We start from the raw sequence: 19,875 nt of genomic DNA, 5'->3' as shown, positions 1-19,875 counted from the left end.
ACAAGTAGTCACTAAGGTAGCCACCCAAAGATACAGTTAATCCTAAGGATTTACTGTGCCACATGTATGTTTAACATTAAAAGATGATTTATGAAATCATGCCAACAATTATTATTTTAATAGCTTAGTATTCTATGCAAAATAAATGTTTTGTAAAGGCTTTAGGCTGCCCTACACATTATTTTAGGCCCAGTTTAATATGCAACTTAATTTTATACAATATATGTAGAAGGGGGTCCCTGCTCCGTCTCTTTTTCAGTTGAGGGGTCCTTGGTTAAAAAAATGTTGAAGACCCCTGGTGTAATCCATTTTAGTTTAATTGAGTTTTTTTTTTTCATTTTGGACCCAGAGCTCAGTAGACTCGTTTCAGAAACACATTCCTTTGGATTCATACATAATTGGTATATAATAAAATAATTAAACAGCCTGTTATTATTAATATTAACTGTGACTAATTTTTTAAACATTATACAGGATAGAGGTTAAAGCACCTGTGGATGTCTTTGAATATTTTATTTAAATAAAAATAATAGCCACTATCTCTCTGTCTTTTGGATTGTCAATAGAAACTTAGCTTATATAAAAGCTTAAACAGTATATGAATACATTTTGTAAAACTCCTCATGCTTTTGTTTTATCCTTTTGCTGGGTGGATAGGTATAAAATATATATATATATATATATATATATATATATATATATATATATATATATATATATATATATATATATATATATATATATTTCTGCCATTCACCAAAAAGTTTATAAAGCAGTGGTTTTGGGAAATTAACAAATCGTTTACATTGTTTTTATGGAAAGCAAAAATACTCACCATCACCATCCCAGTGGTAAAACTAGATCCACCTGACCAACTATAAAAGTACAAAACTTCTACTTATACATAATGCATCAGTAATTACAATTATGAATACATTTACGTTTTATACTTTGTACAAAGTACATTTAGCTAATAATACTTCAATGCAGGACTTTTATAAAATACTTGTAATTTAGTATATTTTTTAATATTGAATAGCCTACTTCTCCAGCACTGGTGAAAATAGTGTAGGCCTGTTAGCACTGATGCATTTACACTCAAATTTATTAACAAAAACAGTACAACTTCAAGTCCCAACATCCAACGCGCGTAACGGATACTTTTGGCCCTGCACGCGACCCTTACAAAGCGTCACGAGTCACAGGGATGATCATGGGGAGTTGAGAAAGAATAACATTAGCTAGTAAGCCAGCGACAACTGCAATTAATGAGATAATCAAGCGGCAGTTAGGGCAGCGAGCTACAGGAGGCCACCATGGCAAATATCGCAAAGAAAGTGTCGTGGTCCAGCCGGGCCGAGGAGTCCGGGGCAGCCGGGGAGAGGACGCCGCTGTTCAACGGCTCCGAGCAGCCCAGACTCTCCAGACAGGTACAGCTAGCACGGTTGGCTAAATGAGCCTATAACAGCTGTTCCTCCTGCAGCAGTAATGCCGTCTTGTGTTTTTATTAGCCACTGTAAGGTTACATTGAACCATGTTTTTAAATGCTGCATGTGTTATGAATGCTTGTAATTGTTTTTGAATGCATTGCCGCATACACAGCGTTCATTTTGGGGTGTGCATCATGTGTTATGGTATGTGTGCAATCGGGCATCCGATACAACAACAAGCTTTGTTTGGGGCGGAATGCAATGCATGAAAGTTATTAAATTAGTGTTAAGTAAATTCGTACATGATGCACGCTATTAGATTCAGTTACTTAGGAAAATAATCGGATTGCAGAGAGTTTCGATAAGCTAAATCCTTCCACTAGCTTGTTACATAGCTATTTCACTATTTTATTTGGAACTGGAAAAGGCAGCCTGATGGGAACATTAAGGACACATTCATCATTATAAACAACGTAACCTCAGTCATAACTCTAGAAAGGATGATTGATGATGTATGTGTCAGTGGGAAATTGGAGTAAAATGTCCATTGTACAAGTGATCAAATTAGGTTACAGGTAATCTGTGCCCATTACAGATGGATACTATTTTAATCCTGTACTATAGTATTAAACAACAATATCAAACTCTCATAAGACCATGAGCTAGTAGACCTGCATTCTTTAGACTGAATGAAGTCGTCTGTTCACCTAATATAGAAACACACTGGAAAATCCAACTTCCTTTTTCCTCTAATGCCACCAGGACTAGACAGTTACTTCCTGCCCCATTAGGACCAAAAGTTAACCTTTGCAGTTCTTTTGATAATGTACTTTAGTACATTGTATCATCCAGTCCTTATACTTCTTGGACCCTGTTACCCTGTTACTCTTATCTGGATATACATCTGTGTGATGGTAAAACATCAGCCTGCAAATTGCTACACATAGCTATATATATATATATTTCTGTTGCTGTCTGTGATGTCTATAGCTGTCTGGAGGAGGCAGTGTATTTCAGATAGGCAGACTCAGCACGGTGGATTTGGAGGAGGAGATTACATCAGATGAGGTAAAGTCCGAGCCTGAAACGTCATCGCACTCTTTCTCTCTGTGTCTGTCACTACTTTTGATCACCACTCCATCAAGACCGTTAGCAGTATTTCTCTTAGACCGCTAAAATATAGTTAGTTACTCCACTATAATGATAAAAACTATCAACTACTATGTCTTAAAATAACAAAAACAGTATCAAGCGGCATGTTGGGGGGAGGTTTACAGTGATTCATGATTAGGCTGAGTCTGAGTACATATTCCTGATTTGTGAGATGCAGCCTGAGATAAACTTAAGGGTTTCAGACATATAGTATTTATTATTTAATCTCAGTTGCTCCCTGCTGAATACATCTTAAGCCTAATGTGGGAAATCTGACACAAAATGACTCATCCAGTGTGCATGAAAGACACGTGTTTGGAAACTGTCTAAAGGTTTCCACTGTGATGCATCGCAAATGATGAATTGATGCAGGCCATGTGTGACCCTGACCCCTCAACCATTCAGTATTTTGTTGTCAGAAACCGATCCCACACGCTGTTCACACTGATGTGGGAAAAAAAAAAAAAAGATAAAGAAGAAAAAGTAGACATCAACAGACAGTTTGGCCATGACCATATCAAAATCCTCCTGCTGTAAATGTGAATCCAAAAATGTGTAAATATATGTTTGATTTAGCTTATGCCAGACTCAGGTTTAATTAAGTGTATATGTATAGCTCTTAGCACAGTAAGAGTAAGTTCAATCAGACAATAAACAACTCCCAGAAATGCAAAAAACAAAATCACAATAAATCAATTAAATTCAGCATTTAAGATCAGAATCAAAAGCTTTAGGCCAGAGTCCGTGGTGACAGCCCAGTACAGACTGATGCTTGAGGCTATGTAGCAGATAGACAGGACATCACATCCATTTCCTTCCGTGACAGAAACCATCAGACTTTCGCTGCCTGATGGGAATGTGATGCCTTGCATGTGATTTTCACCATTGTTATATGCTGTAAACAAAAGTGTATTTGTTTACAGTATTTCGGTCTGTTTAGGTGAATGTCTGTTATCTCATGTAGTTACTTTATGTGCTGCTGTTTGTGTGAATGCACATGACAGGCCACCGCTGTGTGACCGAGGCCCACTTCACATTGCATGTAAATGTCATACTTTTGAATTGTATGTAGCTGGCTTGAATGCGTGTCAGGATGCGCTCTTTTGCACCAGTGTTTCCTTCAACATGAAATAATCTGCATTAACACTGAATAACATACCTACAAGAATTTCCTCTTTCTTCACTTTGGTTATGTTTTAGAGATTTTTATACTAAAGTTTCTGGAGGAAACACTGATGTGTGTGTGTGTGTGTTTTTTCACAGTCACTGCATCTTCCATCTGCCTCAATATTAATCCTACCGTGTCTACGTTAGATAAAGTCTGTCAAACCTGTCTTCTCTTTTTCTTTGGAAGTGACTTTTGAGAGTAAAAAATGTCTTTCTTATGTTTGTTAAAATGCTTTTTAATTGCTGCTCACTGCTGTCCAAACTGTTTGATTACTCTGGTGTCAGTAACCTAGTTCCCAGCTCCTTGTAGTCTCTCACATGATTCCACAGGCCAGCGGTTATAGGTCAGTGTTGGTGTGGTGATCCATGTTTTTCTGTGTTTTTCCCTGCAGGACTCTCTGAGGGGGCGACCTAAAGAGATCCCTCATAATGAGAAGCTGCTGTCACTTAAATATGAGGTAAAACCGCCCACTCGCTAAACAGAATGCTGATTATTAGATGATTCTGGAAACCCTGGGTTAGATTGGGCAAGATTGTTTTTAATTAAAGCCTTGTGTGTGTGTATGTGTGTAGGATTTGAAACATCCCTTACTCTCGTGACACCTTTTTATAGTTAAAAATAAACATTGCTAAATAAAGGAAGCATTATAAACAGTAAAAAGACAGTAATACAGGTATAGAAAATGCACTTTAGGCCGTGAAACCTAAACATGTTGGGGCAACAACGAGGGCAATAATCTTCTTAAGCAGGCTGAAGTCTGGCAACAGTTGGTAAAATAAGCTTTGTATTAACATATTTTTTGTTTTCTATGCATGTACTGACATTGATACAATAGTCACTTTTTTCACATTTTTAGGATTTGTGTTTATCACGAAGAATAGAAGTAATCCTCATCACCGTAATCTTTACTTTACTGAATTATTTTATTATACGTGTGTGTCATTCCAGAGTCTGGACTATGATAACATTGAGAATCAGCTATTTTTGGAGGAGGAGAGGAGGATGAGTTACATGGTAAGTGGAGTGGGAATCACCTGAATGTATGTTACACTTCCTTAATATTTCGCTGTGTTTGTGAATTCATGTAATTTTTTTGCTCTCTGCTCTTATTTTCTCATCTTTCCTCTGCTGTTTGTTTCATCTCCTGTCCTCCTCTCCCGTCCCTCTCCCGTCCCTCTCTCACCTTGTATGTTTAGGGTTTCCGCTGTCTGGAGATCAGCCGCTGGGTGGTCTGTGGTCTAATCGGCTTCCTGACCGGCCTCATCGCCTGTTTTATAGACATCGCGGTGGAGGAACTGGCTGGGATCAAATACAGAGTGGTCAAACAGAGTATTCTGAAGCTTTGTATAAGATACATCTAAGTCCACGCTAGCACCAGATGGCGGGACTTTACTGCACAATGACAGAACAGAGAATCAGCGCAGTTACTGGAAGAATGTATTTCATTTTTGGTATTGCACTGCTTTCCTTTTATATATACAGTATCTCACAAAAGTGAGTACACCCCTCACATTTTATTAAATATTTCATTATATCTTTTAATGGGACAACACTGAAGAAATTACACTTTGCTACTATGTAAAGTATTAAGTGTACAGCTTGTATAACAGTGTAAATGTGCTGTCCCCTCAAAATAACCCAACACACAGCCATTAATGTCTAAACCGCTGGCAACAAAAGTGAGTACACCCCTATGTTAAATTCCCATAGAGGCAGGCAGATTTTAATTTTTAAAGGCCAGTTATTTCATGGATCCAGGATACTATGCATCCTGATAAAGTTCCCTTGGCCTTTGGAATTAAAATAGCCCCCCCACATCATCACATACCCTTCACCATACCTAGAGATTGGCATGGGGTACTTTCCATAAAATCATCTCTCAATGCAAATCAAACCAGCTATTAGGCTAACCGACATAAAACCATCCCAATCTCTAGGTATGGTGAAGGGTATGTGGGGGGGCTATTTTAATTCCAAAGGCCAAGGGAACTTTATCAGGATGCATAGTATCCTGGATCCATGAAATAACTGGCCTTTAAAAATTAACATCTGCCTGCCTCTATCGGAATTTAATATAGGGGTGTACTCACTGTTGTTGCCAGCGGTTTAGACATTAATGGCTGTGTGTTGAATTATTTTGAGGGGACAGCACATTTACACTGTTATACAAGCTGTACACTTAATACTTTACATTGTAGCAAAGTGTAATTTCTTCAGTGTTGTCCCGTTAAAAGATAAAATGAAATATTTAATAAAATGTGAGGGGTGTGATATTGTGAGATACTGTATATTATGATCCCAAGTGGGTGACGGTCGTTCAGGCTTTCAGTGTTCATAATAGCTGCTGAAACCTAATAATGTGCTATAAGAACTTCCCGGGTCTTTCCTTGACCTCTGACCCCTCACAGACATAGAGAAGTTTACCGAGGTGGGCGGCCTGTCGATCTCCCTCATCCTCTGGGCCGTCCTCAACGCCTCCATTGTCATGTTGGGGGCCATCATAGTCGCATTTTTCGAGGTAAGACTGAAGGAGAAACAATGTGACCTTTCAGTTTTCATCATGTCTTCTGGTTTGGAATTGCAATCTGTATCTCGGTTGTATTCCTCTTTTGTGTGTTTGATCACATTTCCTCGAGGGTGCGAGTGGCTTTTTTACAAGCCATTCAAACGGATGTGGAAGTGAAACTTAATTATGCAACAGCAATTTGAGGTGAACAGTTCGTAATACTGAAATTTTTGAAAGATGAATCTGCTTCTCTATTTCCCACCCCTCTGGTTAACCACAGTTTATTTGCTCCTTTAGCAGCGACCACTGAGATTTACGTTTCCTCCTGCAACCAGACTGATCCAAGAAGTGTTTCAGTCTTGCTTTTTTCCCTGTTTTCTGAATACGTAGACACCACCGCTATTCTCTGATCACATCCAGTCACTTCCGCTGATATTACTGCTGCATTCATAAATACTGTACTGTAGGTCTGTAGATTTTCCGCCTTGCATCTTTTTCTTTAATATGAACCTCTTCTCTTACTCCTTCGTCCCATCCAGCCCATAGCAGCAGGAAGTGGTATTCCTCAAATAAAATGTTACCTAAATGGAGTCAAGATTCCCAGGGTGGTACGACTCAAGGTACACATAACAAGCACACACACACACACACACACACACACACACACACACACACACACACACACACACATACACATACACACAAATTGATGCATTTGAACCACTGTTTTTGAACAGGCATATCCTTAACATGTTGTTGATGTCTTTGTCCTCCACAGACACTGGTGGTGAAAGTGTGCGGTGTTATCTGTTCAGTGGTCGGCGGTCTCGCTGTAGGAAAGGTAAAAAAAACATAACCCCTCTCCGACTGCCCCCTATGCAGAATCAAAATGCTCAATTGGCCAAAACGCTGCTGTCATGGGTTGACCACAGTCACTGGAGCCATATGCCCTAGAAAGACGACACATGACGGCCACACGTTGAATGACATTTACAGATGTCATTAAAGCAACCCTAGGTAACTTTTCCCGCTTCGGTCCCCCTACAGGTTGGAAGCGGGATTGTCAATTACATTACATTATGCAAGTTTGCCAGATCGGGTAGCTGATCTGTAGTTCGAATGAACTGGACAATGTAACGTTATGGACAATTCCGCTTCCAACCTGTAGGGGGACCAAAGCGGGAAAAGTTACCTAGTGTTGCTTTACCAAACTACATACTGCTGTGTTTAGCCTTCATTGTTGGAAATGTGGGCTTTTTGCAATTAATGTAGGTAATTTCCATTGAAAGTTGTATGGCCAAGTCCTGCCAAGAATGCCCTTTCATACCTGTCCTCTTGTTTACTCACAAACAACAGGAAGGGCCCATGATTCACTCTGGTGCTGTTGTAGCTGCAGGCGTCTCCCAGGGCAGGAGCACCTCCTTAAAGAGAGACTTTAAGGTGTGTGTGTGTCTGTGTGTGTCTGTCTGTCAAAAACATCAATGGTTAGAGCGTGTTTGTGGGTAAAATAATGTATAACTAATAATATGTGTGTGATTGTGTTTGTAGATCTTTGAATACTTCCGGAGAGACACAGAAAAAAGGGACTTTGTGTCTGCTGGAGCTGCTGCTGGAGTTTCAGCTGCTTTTGGAGCACCAGTCGGTAAAAACCCAGAAACCGGAGCACTGCACATCCCGTGTTTTGTTGTTAAGCTGCCTTAGCTGTGTGGGCAGTTTAGCTGCTATAAAGCCAAACAGTTCAACCACAATGGCTGGGTGTCGAAACTAAAGACATAGAAACCTGTGAGGAAACTTGTATTAGACTGGACTCTGTCACCATTAGGCTATCTGCAGGTCTTTAAAAAAAAAAAAAAAAAGTCTGAAAAAAAACATTGAATTAAATATCCGCAAAAAAGGGACCCAGGCAGTATTAAAAAGTCTTACATTTAATTTACAAAACTCTCGAAGATGTTCTCTGAACTGCTGGAGGCAGAACTGACCATTATAAAATGTTTTGGATCTTATTGTGTGCAGTCAGGACTCTGGGGTCATCTGTAAACACAAGATTGGATTGTTTCAACAGTTGATTGTGCATGTAGGAGGTTGTGTGAGTTTGTCATAACCATCTTATCTGTAGTAAACACTGTCACTGCTAGCTTGTAGCTAGGAAGCTTGTACCTAGGAAGGTCTATATAAAAGGTCTATATAAAAGAGACTTCAGATACAGTATTAGGGGACCACGAAGGTCTATATAAAAGAGACTTCAGATACAGTATTAGGGGACCACGAAGGTCTATATAAAAGAGACTTCAGATACAGTATTAGGGGACCACGAAGGTCTATATAAAAGAGACTTCAGATACAGTATTGGGGGACCACGAAGGTCTATATAAAAGAGACTTCAGATACAGTATTGGGGGACCACGAAGGTCTATATAAAAGAGACTTCAGATACAGTTTTAGGGGACCACTAAGGTCTATATAAAAGAGACTTCAGATACAGTATTAGGGACCACTAAGGTCTATATAAAAGAGACTTCAGATACAGTATTAGGGACCACTAAGGTCTATATAAAAGCATCCAAAGAGCACCATGTCATGGGATCTTTAAAAAGTCTTAAATGTAACACTGCAGAAACCCTGCCTTCACCTGACTTAACTGAACTGGCTTGTTGATGCTCGTATAGTCGGAGAGTCAAGCTGTAGGGGAAAAAGCAGCCTTGTACATGTAGAGCCTGTAGAGTCTGTTTAGTGTTAGCGTCATGTGGGAAAGAGTGATTGGAGTTTAACTTAAGTGAACCCAGTAAAATGAACTAATCATTCAACACAGTGTGTGAAGGATGCTGTGAGTTGGCGTCAGCTAACTTGGCATCAAATTAAAATCAGCGAACAAGATAACCCATCTTCAGACATGTCATCATCATTCATGACGTGGATCAAATGGATTATTTTGTGGAAATGCTGTTGTGGTTCTTGACTGATTTTGTTTCTGTGGTTGACAGGTGGCGTTCTGTTCGCTCTAGAGGAGGGAGCCTCTTTCTGGAACCAGATGTTGACGTGGAGGATAGTAAGTCACATTGTTCTGCACGTACCCCCCCAATCATAAACTCATTATTAACGATCATGTTATGTCGTCAAGTAAATCAAATCAAGAGGTTTCTATCTAGAATACTAACAGAAGAGAGGAAGAGGACGATTGAAGTGCAATGTTGATGGATGTCAAATGTTCTTCCTTCCCTTTTTTATTTCTCACCATCTCCCATCTTTCTTTCTCACCTGCAGTTTTTTGCCTCCATGATCTCTACCTTCACCCTGAACTTCTTCCTCAGTATCTATCATAAAAATCCAGGAGACCTTTCCAACCCGGGTCTCATCAACTTTGGGCGCTTTGAGAGTGATGTGAGACACTCGCATTGTGTATTTTTCCAGCTTTATGTTGTTGTTGTTAGTTTGAGTAAAAGATGTCACGATGTACTTTTGTCCTTTTTCAGAGTGGGGCCTATAACCTCTATGAGATTCCCTTGTTCATCGCTATGGGAGCTATAGGTAAAAACTCTTTCATGTGTCTGGAAATATGTTTGAGTCTGCGACAGGGCGCACATGACTCTTTTATAACTGGGTGGAGGCCATGACTAATATTATAACAATAAGGAAACTACATTTCATTCGGTTACTGATTGAAAATCTGACTGTATATGTCCTGTTTTCCATCCCTCTCCTGCGCAGGTGGATTGCTGGGAGCTCTGTTCAATGTGCTCAACTACTGGCTGACCATCTTCAGGATCAGGTATGGTTTAGAAAAAGCCATCAAATGAATACAAGTACAAAACAAAATTGTCATCAACTTAGGGAAGAAAGTTCCACAAAGAGTCAGGTGATATACAGTATAAGGAATTTCTTTGTATGTGTGGTGCGCCAAGAAAAACAATACGTGGCTTAGCTCATGACGGTCAAAGACAGGGTGGGGTGCAAGATGAGGAAGTTCCCATAAGAGCTGTCTCAGAATTTCAACATCGTTATGATTGAAGTGTTTAAAAATAACCCCAGAGTAAGAACATGTATAGTCACTGGGAGACGGTCTGATCTGGGAGGAGACTTCTGCTAAGATACCTGTTGTTCCTGCTTCCGAATCTGGAGCTGGATGGTACATATTGCTCATGTGAATGTATACCAGGGGCAGTAGTACAATAATAATGGCACAGCAGTCAGTAATACAATACAAATGAATCACATACCACACAAACAAACAAACACAACTGAAGAGACATAAAGAAACTAAGACAAGGTCAATCCTAGTATACGGCTGGAACGTGAATGGCCGGTAGGCTTAACTGTGGCCAAATTGTTACAGGGATAGTCAGCAGTGGTGTCTATAATGGGAATATAGATATTTAAAACAAATACTAGCCTAACTGTGGTCAGCATAACTGGCAATTAATACAATTACATTTATTTCCTGGTGTCAGGTATTTTTATAGTCAGTCCATGTCTTGGCAGTCCTGCTTCTAAAAATACTCCTGTCATCTGGCACAGTGAGCGTGTGTACGGGTAAAGTGTCATCGGTGTCACATTTGGTAACAATAATTAGAACATTTATGAAGCCACATCGCCTGAAGGCACAATATGGCAGAGATTGAAGCTTTGTTTTACGCTCAGGTTATTTTTTTCTCTGTATCTTTGGAAAGTCCATACTGAGGCTGACGGTACATCATCATTTTGGAAGTTTCTAGTTAATGTGTGTGTGTGTGTGTGTCTGCGTGTGTCTGCGTGTGTGTTACAGATATGTTCATCGCCCTTGTTTACAAGTGATGGAGGCCATGTTGGTTGCTGCAGTGACCGCGACAGTGTCGTTCACCATGATCTACTTCTCCAATGACTGTCAGCCTCTGGGGCCAGAGCACAATGAGGAGTACCCCCTGCAGGTACACACACACACACACACACACACACACACACACACACACACACACACACACACACACACACAATACACACAACACGTGTTATGTAATAAAGCTAAAACTGGGGAAGTCACAGTTACATGGTGTCACAAGCACAGTCAAATGTGTCAAATTTTAAATGGACAGTTTGATGTGTGCACGATTGAGCAAATTAATTCAATTAAATTTTTCAATTTTATTTATAGTATCAAATCATAACAAGAGTTATCTCGAGACACTTTACAGATAGAGTAGGTCTAGACCACACTCTATAATTTCCAAAGCCCCAACAATTACAGTAATTCCCTCAAGAGCAAGCATTAGCAGTAGCTATTGCGACAGTGGCGAGGAAAAACTCCCTTTTAGGAAGAAACCTCGGCAGACCCAGACTCTTGGTAGGCGGGATTAGACCAACACAGGTGCAGATTCAGATAAGACATGTCTTCTCACAGTGAATCTTGGTGCTTCCTTTTTTTTCAGTTCCGTAAGCTTTAGCACCATTAATGTCATGAGAACAATACTGCCAAAGTATTGAAGAAGAGCACAACATTTTTAACATTCATGTCCCCCGAAGGATGAACACTACCGACCTTGGTGATCCCCTGACTTTTCCTTTTTAACTTGAGCGTCTCAGCAACTATTTGAATTGATTGTTGATTGAAATTTCTGTTCTGAAATTTGCAGACATTCATGTCCCCCCTCAGGATCAGTTATAATTACTTTGGTGATCCAGTGACCTTTTCATTTATCACCATCGTCAGTTCAAAATTTAAGCTAATGACATTCACATTGTACTTGTGTGTTTGGTGCTTATGCTTACAAGCTAAACTAAGATGTTGAAATTTTGGGAAGGCGATGGGTGGGGCATGTGGTGAAGAAAAAAAGAAATGTGGTTGGCATACCATCACTGATCCTTATCCATCCTAATGCCCTTTGTTTTACAAAGTGAGTGTATGTGAGCTGGTAGATGGAATGCAAAAATCTCAACAAGAACAAAACAAAAACAGGAAGGAAGGCTCTTTGTGTCTCCTCCTTTCTCTAGTTGAGTTACTCTTATCATTTTTTTTTTTTTTTTTTTTTTTTTTTTTTCTCTCTCTCTCTCTCTCAGTTGTTCTGTGCAGATGGGGAGTATAACTCCATGGCAACGGCCTTCTTCAACACTCCTGAGAGAAGTGTTCGTAGTCTCTTCCACAACCAGCCAGGTAAAGCTGCTCGTGAGGGCAAGCTTGCAAAAAAATTATTCTGGACAGACATGTGCACCAGCCATTTCTTCTTCCTTTTTTAATTTGCATACCGGCCCAAGTGGAGGGGAACAGCATCGTAATGGATAAAACTGCAAACATGCACGTGTTCACCTCTCCTCCCTCTCTTTCTTAAAGGAACCTACAATCCCTTGACCCTGGGTTTGTTCACCCTGACTTATTTCTTCCTGGCGTGCTGGACCTATGGCCTGGCGGTGTCTGCTGGAGTCTTCATCCCATCTCTGCTCATAGGAGCAGCCTGGGGAAGATTGTTTGGAATACTGCTGGCCTCCATCACCTCCAATGGCTCGGTAAGTGTGTGTGTGTGTAGTCTGGATGAGGACAAAACGAGCCCTTTCAGTACCCCTATTGAAAGCAGACCATATTATGGTTGAATTAAAGTCCTAAGGCCGGCTACACACTGGATGCGTCGCGGAGCGTGTCAGCTGCGTGGCGTGCCCGTTTATATTTCGGCTCCCATGTTAACAGGTTAGAGCTTACACACTGCCTGCGTGACACGTGCGTCTCAGGTGTGGCTCGAGCCGCGCCGAAAATGCGTGCCTGCTAGAAATAGAACCGACGCCTATTTTTCACGCGACACGCAAGCGTGTTGGAAGCGTTTACAGGCAAAATAGAATAGGAAAAGATGTTTATATGTCGTTTAGACACGAATACATATTAATAAATGACATGTTGATGTTTAAAAGTCTCTAGGTTTTGATTTAAATGCAGATATATAAATGTAATTTATATAAAGAAATCGATTTTCAAATATTGCACCTGTCAATACAGAACGAAATATTTTGCCGTCAATACTGCCGACGTTGTCTTTGCTGTAATCAAATCAGTATATATTTATGTTTAACATGGTATTTCATTTTATCAATGGGAAACATCCATGTGTCCAGACAAGGCTAGCAGCAGCGCCGCGTCAGACACGTTTCTGGTGTGTAAAGACGTAGAAAAATCCACGCAGCTGACACGCAACAGCAACGCCACGCTCACGCCACGCAGGCAGTGTGTAACCGGCCTAAGACTTTGCTTTAATTACCTCAACGCGGTCACGGAAGGCTTGTATCATGTGGACGCGCCGACAGTTTTGTTGTCATTATTTAGAATTCCACATGGGGGCGGCAGGAACTACACACTATAGCTTTAAGACCACATTTCTCACAACTTTGTGTGCATTTCTTTTCTTTTTGGGTTTCCTGAAGAAGAAAAGCATGTTGAAAATAGTATTTTTCCACCCGACCATCCCTTACTATCTCAGGGGACTATGACTCCCTTTGTTCTGAAACATCAGTGGCCTCTTCCTGTTTGAGGTTGTGAAACAATTCTGCTGATTGCCTTTAAAAACAGATGATTAGATCAGCTTCTTAAAATGAGCAACGTAATGATTTATTGATGTAAAAATTCTACATACATGGGGCGCCTGGGTAGCTCACCTGGTGGAGCGTGCGCCAATCCGACCTGCGGCCCTTTGCTGTATGTCATTCCTCCTGTCTCTCTCCCCTTTCATGTCTAAGCTGTCCTATCAGATAAAGGCCTACATGCCAAAAAAAAAGAATCTTAAAAAAATGATTCTTCACGGCTGAATGTTGCCTTTACAAAATCGGCTTTAGACAAACTAAGACGTCACCACAGTGAGCTCAATATAACCAATCTTCACACCTGCTTAAATGTTGTTACGCAAAATTTGTAAACTAAAAAGACAATTTTTTACATGATTAGATCAGGAATGGATTACAACGTGCTAAAACCGTATTCAAAACATCTTAATATTCATAATACAAAAGTAAAAGGAAAAACATATAACATATTTTTATATTTTATGTATTCCAGATGCTGTGACTTACTGTTTGACTTTGCCTTGTGTGCTTTGTTAGATCTGGGCTGACCCTGGTAAATATGCCCTGATTGGAGCTGCAGCTCAGTTAGGTGAGTAACCTCAATCTTCACTTTGTTTGTCTTTAGTGCCTAAAATTAAGAGATGGACCTGTTCAGAGCTACCAGTATTTAGGAATTGTCTTTTTAATTATAATATTCTTCTGTTAAATACAGGCCGAGGTAAAAGACAAATGTTTAGTACCCGTAATGATGCACTGCTCTTCACAGGTGGCATTGTGCGGATGACCCTCAGTTTGACTGTCATCATGGTGGAGGCTACAGGAAACGTCACATATGGTCTTCCCATCATGCTCGTCCTCATGACTGCCAAGATAGTAGGAGACTATTTTGTAGAGGTGAGTAAAGAGGAATTCAATTCAGAAAGAGACAACTCATAAAATGTCCCACAGCTTTTAATTTGGAGAGTATGGAGACACAACAAACCCACTATAGTTGTCCCAAATCCATACTAGCGCACTAATTCTCAGCAGGTTTTGCGTAGGGGTGTTGAATTAATCATTGCATCGATGCATCGTGATGCAGACGTGGACAGTTGCATCTGCATCAATGCAGTGACAGACCATAATCGATTATTGTCTACTGATGTTGCTTGTTGATTTTCTGGTTACTGCTTTTTTTTTTTTTGTCTTTGTTGTCTGCTGTGTTCAGACTCCGCTATATTCAGGAAGTGTCTTTTTTTAAGAGGAGATACATTACAATAAAAAGGGGAGTGACTGCTAACATTTGTTCATAAAAACCATGCATAGCAATATATAATAATATTGAGGAGGGGACGCATCGTGATATCAAATCGGATCGAATCGTGGACAGGATAGTCAAAATCGAATCGTGAGACCAGTGAAGAGTCACACCCCTAGTTTTGTGTATGTAACGTCTGATGGCACACCTGGAGTGTAGTTTTCTGTTAGTACAAAACAGTTAAATATGTTTATTGCTTTATAATACCCCTAAAAACTGTATACAACAAAGAAAAGTATGTAGTGCATACTGTATACAGTTTGGTCACAGGGAGAGTCTGTAACCTGTCTGTTCCTGCTTCAGGGTCTGTATGATATCCACATCAAGCTGCAGAGCGTTCCCTTCCTGCACTTAGAGGCTCCCGCCACCTCCCACTGGTTGACCGCCAGGTAAGGGCCTCTCTGTTTGTGTATGGCTGAGTGAGAGAGCCATGTTGATGGGATGATTGTTAAATTATCTCAAACTCAATTTGACCTTTGTCCGGCATTTGTAACCTTTTCTCACTTTCTGCTTTTTCTCATTCTCTCATTGCTCTCCTACTCTGTTCGTTTCACCACTGTCCCCTACCCCCCAAAAAAAATCCAGAGAGGTGATGGGTTCCCCGGTCACCTGTCTCAACAGGATAGAGAAGGTGGGAACCATCGTGGACATCCTTAGCAACACGTCTACCAATCACAATGGCTTCCCAGTCGTCGTGCAGGTTACTGGTAGTGACGAGGTACTGTATGATGGTTTAGCGTTCTCTTTATTAAATAAGAGTTTTTTCTTTTTTGCAGAGCAATGAACTGACTTGAGTAAAAGAAAAATAATCAAGTTTTAATACCTGCTTGGATCCACCCATAGTTAAAATGTATCTACCAGATGGTGCATTGAAACAAGTATTTGGGGCTTAATAGGTAAACCCCATCTAAAGCACTTCAACACTCATTTGTCTTTTTCCCTGGTGATGTGTGAGGCCATGTTCAGGTATTTCTAGTGAAGGTGCAGACAATCAGATATGAGTGTAAAACTTCAACTGTAAATGTAGTGTTGGTGTCTCTCCTAAGATGCCATTTTTTTTTTACCGATAATTGACATTTCAGCGAGATATGTTTTCAAAAGGATGCAGAAATACCTGCATCTACCGCAGCGAATAATTAATCCCAATGCAATGCAGAAGCAGGACCTTGAGGAAGTTATGACCTCTGCTATTGCCTGCTTCCCCGTCATATATTGAGTCCACTATTGAATGGGAACTGTCCAGTTCCAGCTCTCTGGAGGATGGTGAAAAGTCCTACGGAGAATTGGCAACAAAGTTGATAATACACCACAACTTGAGGCACGTAATCGCAGTGCTTTCGTTACAACTCCTGGCACTGAAGAAGAGTATAGACTGATAGTACCAGAAAGGATATTTTACTTTGAGTTTAAGCTTTCAATGCTACGTTTAAAGTTCCAGACTGATCTCATAAAGTGGCGTATGTATGACACGCCAATTTGTGTAACGTTTTTGCGTGTTATCAAGACGCTTAATCGCTTTTTAGCATGTTTATCAATGCCGTTCGGCCGCCATTGACCTACGTTACGTGTGAAATAGCGTAGCATGTAGTATGAAAGGACGTAAGTCCGCGGATGGGCAAAACACAGGACTTTCACCCAGGAGAGCCGGGGTCGCGTGTGGCGTTTGTCAACCGTTAATTTTTTTTTAATTTTTTTTTTTTAAGCCTTACCCAAATGTTTCTTTCCTAAACCCAACCGTTTATTGTTTTCCTAAGCGTGTGAAGTTGGTCACTGTCGTTTTTTTGTGTTACTAAAGCTTTTCCCAATGTTCTTTTCCTAAAACCAACCTTTTTTTTTACTTTTTTTTTTTTTCTTTACAAGCGTGTGATGTTGTTCTTGCGATAGTACGGCACGTGGTGATGCCACGTGCTGTGTATGTTTACATCCACTGTATACATCGTAGACATACACGTGGAAAGCTCAAAATGCGTACAGATAACACGCCATTTGGCTTTAGGAAAGTGGCGCGTATGTTTACGCAAAGTCATGATGCCATGTTGAAAGTTCCGAGTTTTTCTTTCATTAGTGACACCTTCCTTTGTTCTTTTCTTCTTCTCTCCCATTCAGCCAGCGAAGCTCTGCGGCCTCATCCTCCGCTCTCAGCTCATTGTTCTTCTCAAGCACAAGGTAACGTCGGCGACAGAAAAATGTCCAGCACTCTTGTGATGATTTAAATGGAGTCTGTTCACTGTTTGTTCCTGCTCTGTCCTGGCAGGTGTTTGTGGAGTTGGCCCGGTCCCGGCTGACCCAGAGGAAGCTCCAGCTGAAGGACTTCAGGGACGCCTATCCCCGCTTCCCCCCTATCCAGAGCATCCACGTCTCCCAGGACGAGAGGGAGTGTATGATGGACCTCACTGAGTTCATGAACGCAACACCTTACACTGTACCACAGGTAACGCACGCACACACGCACGCACGCACACGCGACACACACGAACACACACACACACACACACACACACACACACACACACACACACACACACAGATATTTCAAGCACAGATTTCAGATTTTTTTACTTGAAAATGTAAAACAGGTGCTGTGTTGTAAAATATTGAAATACATGGGCGGTCCCAAGGTTTTTCACTGTTTTTCCACAGTTGTTTGTCAGTACAGCTGTGTATAAATGAGTGAAGTTGAAGTGAAATGAGGCGATTCCTTTGCAGGAAACGTCTCTGCCTCGTGTGTTTAAGCTGTTCAGGGCGCTGGGACTCAGACACCTGGTGGTAGTGGATGACGAGAACAGGGTAAGAGTGTTTGTGTTTCTGTGTCCCTGATTTTAATTTTTTTTCTCTCCATTTTTGGCCTTCACAAGAACACCTCTTTATGTATTGATTAAAGTGACATTAAATGGTCATGTTCATTGTTGCTGGATGCCTTGATCATGACGCCGGTTGTTCTGACCCTCTGCAGGTGGTTGGACTGGTGACAAGGAAAGACTTGGCCAGATATCACCTGGGAAAACACGGACTGGAGGAGCTTCAGGTGGCGCAGACATAATACACACACACACACACACACACACACACACACACACACACACACACACACACACACACACACACACACACATATAATATATATATATATATATATATATATATATATATATATATATATATATATATATATATATATATACACACATCCATGATCCATGAACTATGACCACCTGATGCCTCGTAAGCTCTATGCAGGACACTAACAAGGGCCAAGAGGTCTTTGTTATTCTGTGATGCCAAAATGGTCACCATGACAACACATGGAAACCCTGGGTCATTAACAAAAAGACACGTTTAAATATCAAACTGCTCTTGGTGTAAACAATGGAAGTAAAAATGAACTGCACCCGACGCATACATTTACTCTGTTGAATCTGTGTGAATGATTTACTTTGAAAGGATTCTGACTTCCTTGACTGTTATCACAGTTTGTTTGTTTGGTGGTTGCTGTGCTGAGGCATCAAATGATACCTTTTCACAGGGCTTTTCTACCCTTTTTTCTGATTGCCTTATTGGAGGATTTTTTTCCTGTGCTTATACGTGTTCACAGACCTCGCTCCTGACATTTTATGTATGGGGTCAATTAAAGTCTGAATGACAGGATATTTTCAAAATAAAACCGCCACTATGCCTGGAAGAGAGGAAATCCAGGTGAGAAGGATCGTTTTGATTTGTTTTAGCTGGTAATTGGGGAAACCAGATGCTTTTGTTCACAAAAAAACAGCCACACATACATCGCTCTGTCTGTTCTTAGTCTCATTCTGTCTCCTCTACATCACGTGAGGTGGTACGTCATTAAAGGTGCCGTAGGTAGGATTGGGAAGATCCAGGACTTAGCCAAAACATTTGAACATCGACAACTTCTCAGTCCCTCCCCCCTTTCCGTTAAAGCCCAAAAAGGTAACCTAAGCCCGTCCCCCTACGAGGGAGAATGAATGCGTGTGCATGAGCAGTGATTGACACGCAGTTAGACATCCCCCCCCCCCCCGGCCCTGATTGGTGCATCTGAACAGGGAGTGGTGGATTTTTGCAAATCGCACTGCAGGCTGTAGGTGGTGCCAGAAGGAGCTGGATTTTTATTTTTATTTTTTTATTACCTCCTTCATGTAGTTCTACTTGAACATAGGGTCAGTTTCAGCAAATATAACAGAAAGTTAGTTTTATAAGTCTTACCTACTGCACCTTTAATCATTGATTCATTATATATTTTTTTAAATAATTCAGATGTCTGCTCTTTATGTCTTGCTATTGAACTAAACAAGACCTTTAAAGTGGTTTGCTTCGAAAACCTGATTTTATGTGAGAGAGTGTTCATGGTTGGTAAACAAGGTTTTTGTGGCGACGTCAGAAAAGTTTTTATTTTCCATTATGGTTTAGTTTTGCACTGAGCGAATGCTTTTATTTATTGGTAATATTTAATATTTTAAGTGTGTGGTTTGGGCTCATGTATGGTCAGGCAGAGTTTGGACTTGACATATCCCATAGTTAAAGACTTTCACAAGTGCGTTTTGAGGAGAGACCTGATTATGTTGAACCTTGTCTCAGTTGGTCTGTTATTACATGGAGATACAGATCCTTCCTTCTCTTTTTCTGTCAGCTTTTACTGAGCATATATATATATATATATATATATATATATATATATATATATAGTTTGTACTACTGTCAGTAAAAAAATAGGTTGATTCTCATAGGTACTAACTTCATATGTAACACCTCCAAATGTTTGCACTTTGGCCTACCACTGAATAAAATCTCTTTTTGTTGAGAA

General features: G+C 40.5%; 1 protein-coding gene across 2 annotated transcripts; it reads left to right on the top strand.

The window, feature by feature from the left end:
- Window positions 1-1,177: 1,177 nt before the first annotated feature.
- clcn7 (chloride channel 7) lies at window positions 1,178-18,175 on the top strand. Of its 2 annotated transcripts, XM_039825496.1 has the most exons (25): window positions 1,178-1,430; window positions 2,421-2,498; window positions 4,142-4,207; window positions 4,699-4,764; window positions 4,947-5,079; window positions 6,159-6,268; window positions 6,796-6,876; window positions 7,035-7,097; window positions 7,613-7,696; window positions 7,805-7,898; window positions 9,238-9,302; window positions 9,518-9,634; window positions 9,727-9,781; window positions 9,962-10,022; window positions 11,016-11,157; window positions 12,284-12,377; window positions 12,555-12,727; window positions 14,303-14,354; window positions 14,532-14,659; window positions 15,366-15,451; window positions 15,648-15,780; window positions 17,169-17,228; window positions 17,317-17,493; window positions 17,769-17,849; window positions 18,016-18,175. In XM_039825496.1, exons 1-25 carry the CDS (start codon window positions 1,317-1,319, stop codon window positions 18,100-18,102), a joined length of 2,400 nt encoding a protein of 799 aa, XP_039681430.1. In that variant the 5' UTR covers window positions 1,178-1,316; the 3' UTR covers window positions 18,103-18,175. The 2 variants fall into 2 exon arrangements, with proteins under 2 accessions (XP_039681430.1, XP_039681431.1); XM_039825497.1 differs by lacking the exon at window positions 2,421-2,498.
- Window positions 18,176-19,875: the final 1,700 nt, after the last annotated feature.

Source organism: Perca fluviatilis, chromosome 15, assembly GCF_010015445.1.
Source record: "Perca fluviatilis chromosome 15, GENO_Pfluv_1.0, whole genome shotgun sequence".
NCBI classification, from domain to species: Eukaryota; Metazoa; Chordata; class Actinopteri; order Perciformes; family Percidae; genus Perca; species Perca fluviatilis.
The sequence above is the reverse complement of the archived record's forward strand: the minus strand, read 5'-3'. Positions and strand labels throughout refer to the sequence as shown.

What these genes read in the sequence shown, in the direction of transcription:
- clcn7 (XM_039825496.1), top strand. Translation starts at nt 1,317, where the DNA reads ATGGCAAATATCGCAAAGAAAGTGTCGTGGTCCAGCCGGGCCGAGGAG. An exon ending in CCATCACCTCCAATGGCTCG is followed by an intron (nt 12,728 to 14,302) that starts GTAAGTGTGTGT and finishes GTGCTTTGTTAG; the next exon opens with ATCTGGGCTGACCCTGGTAA. An exon ending in AGGTTACTGGTAGTGACGAG is followed by an intron (nt 15,781 to 17,168) that starts GTACTGTATGAT and finishes TCTCCCATTCAG; the next exon opens with CCAGCGAAGCTCTGCGGCCT.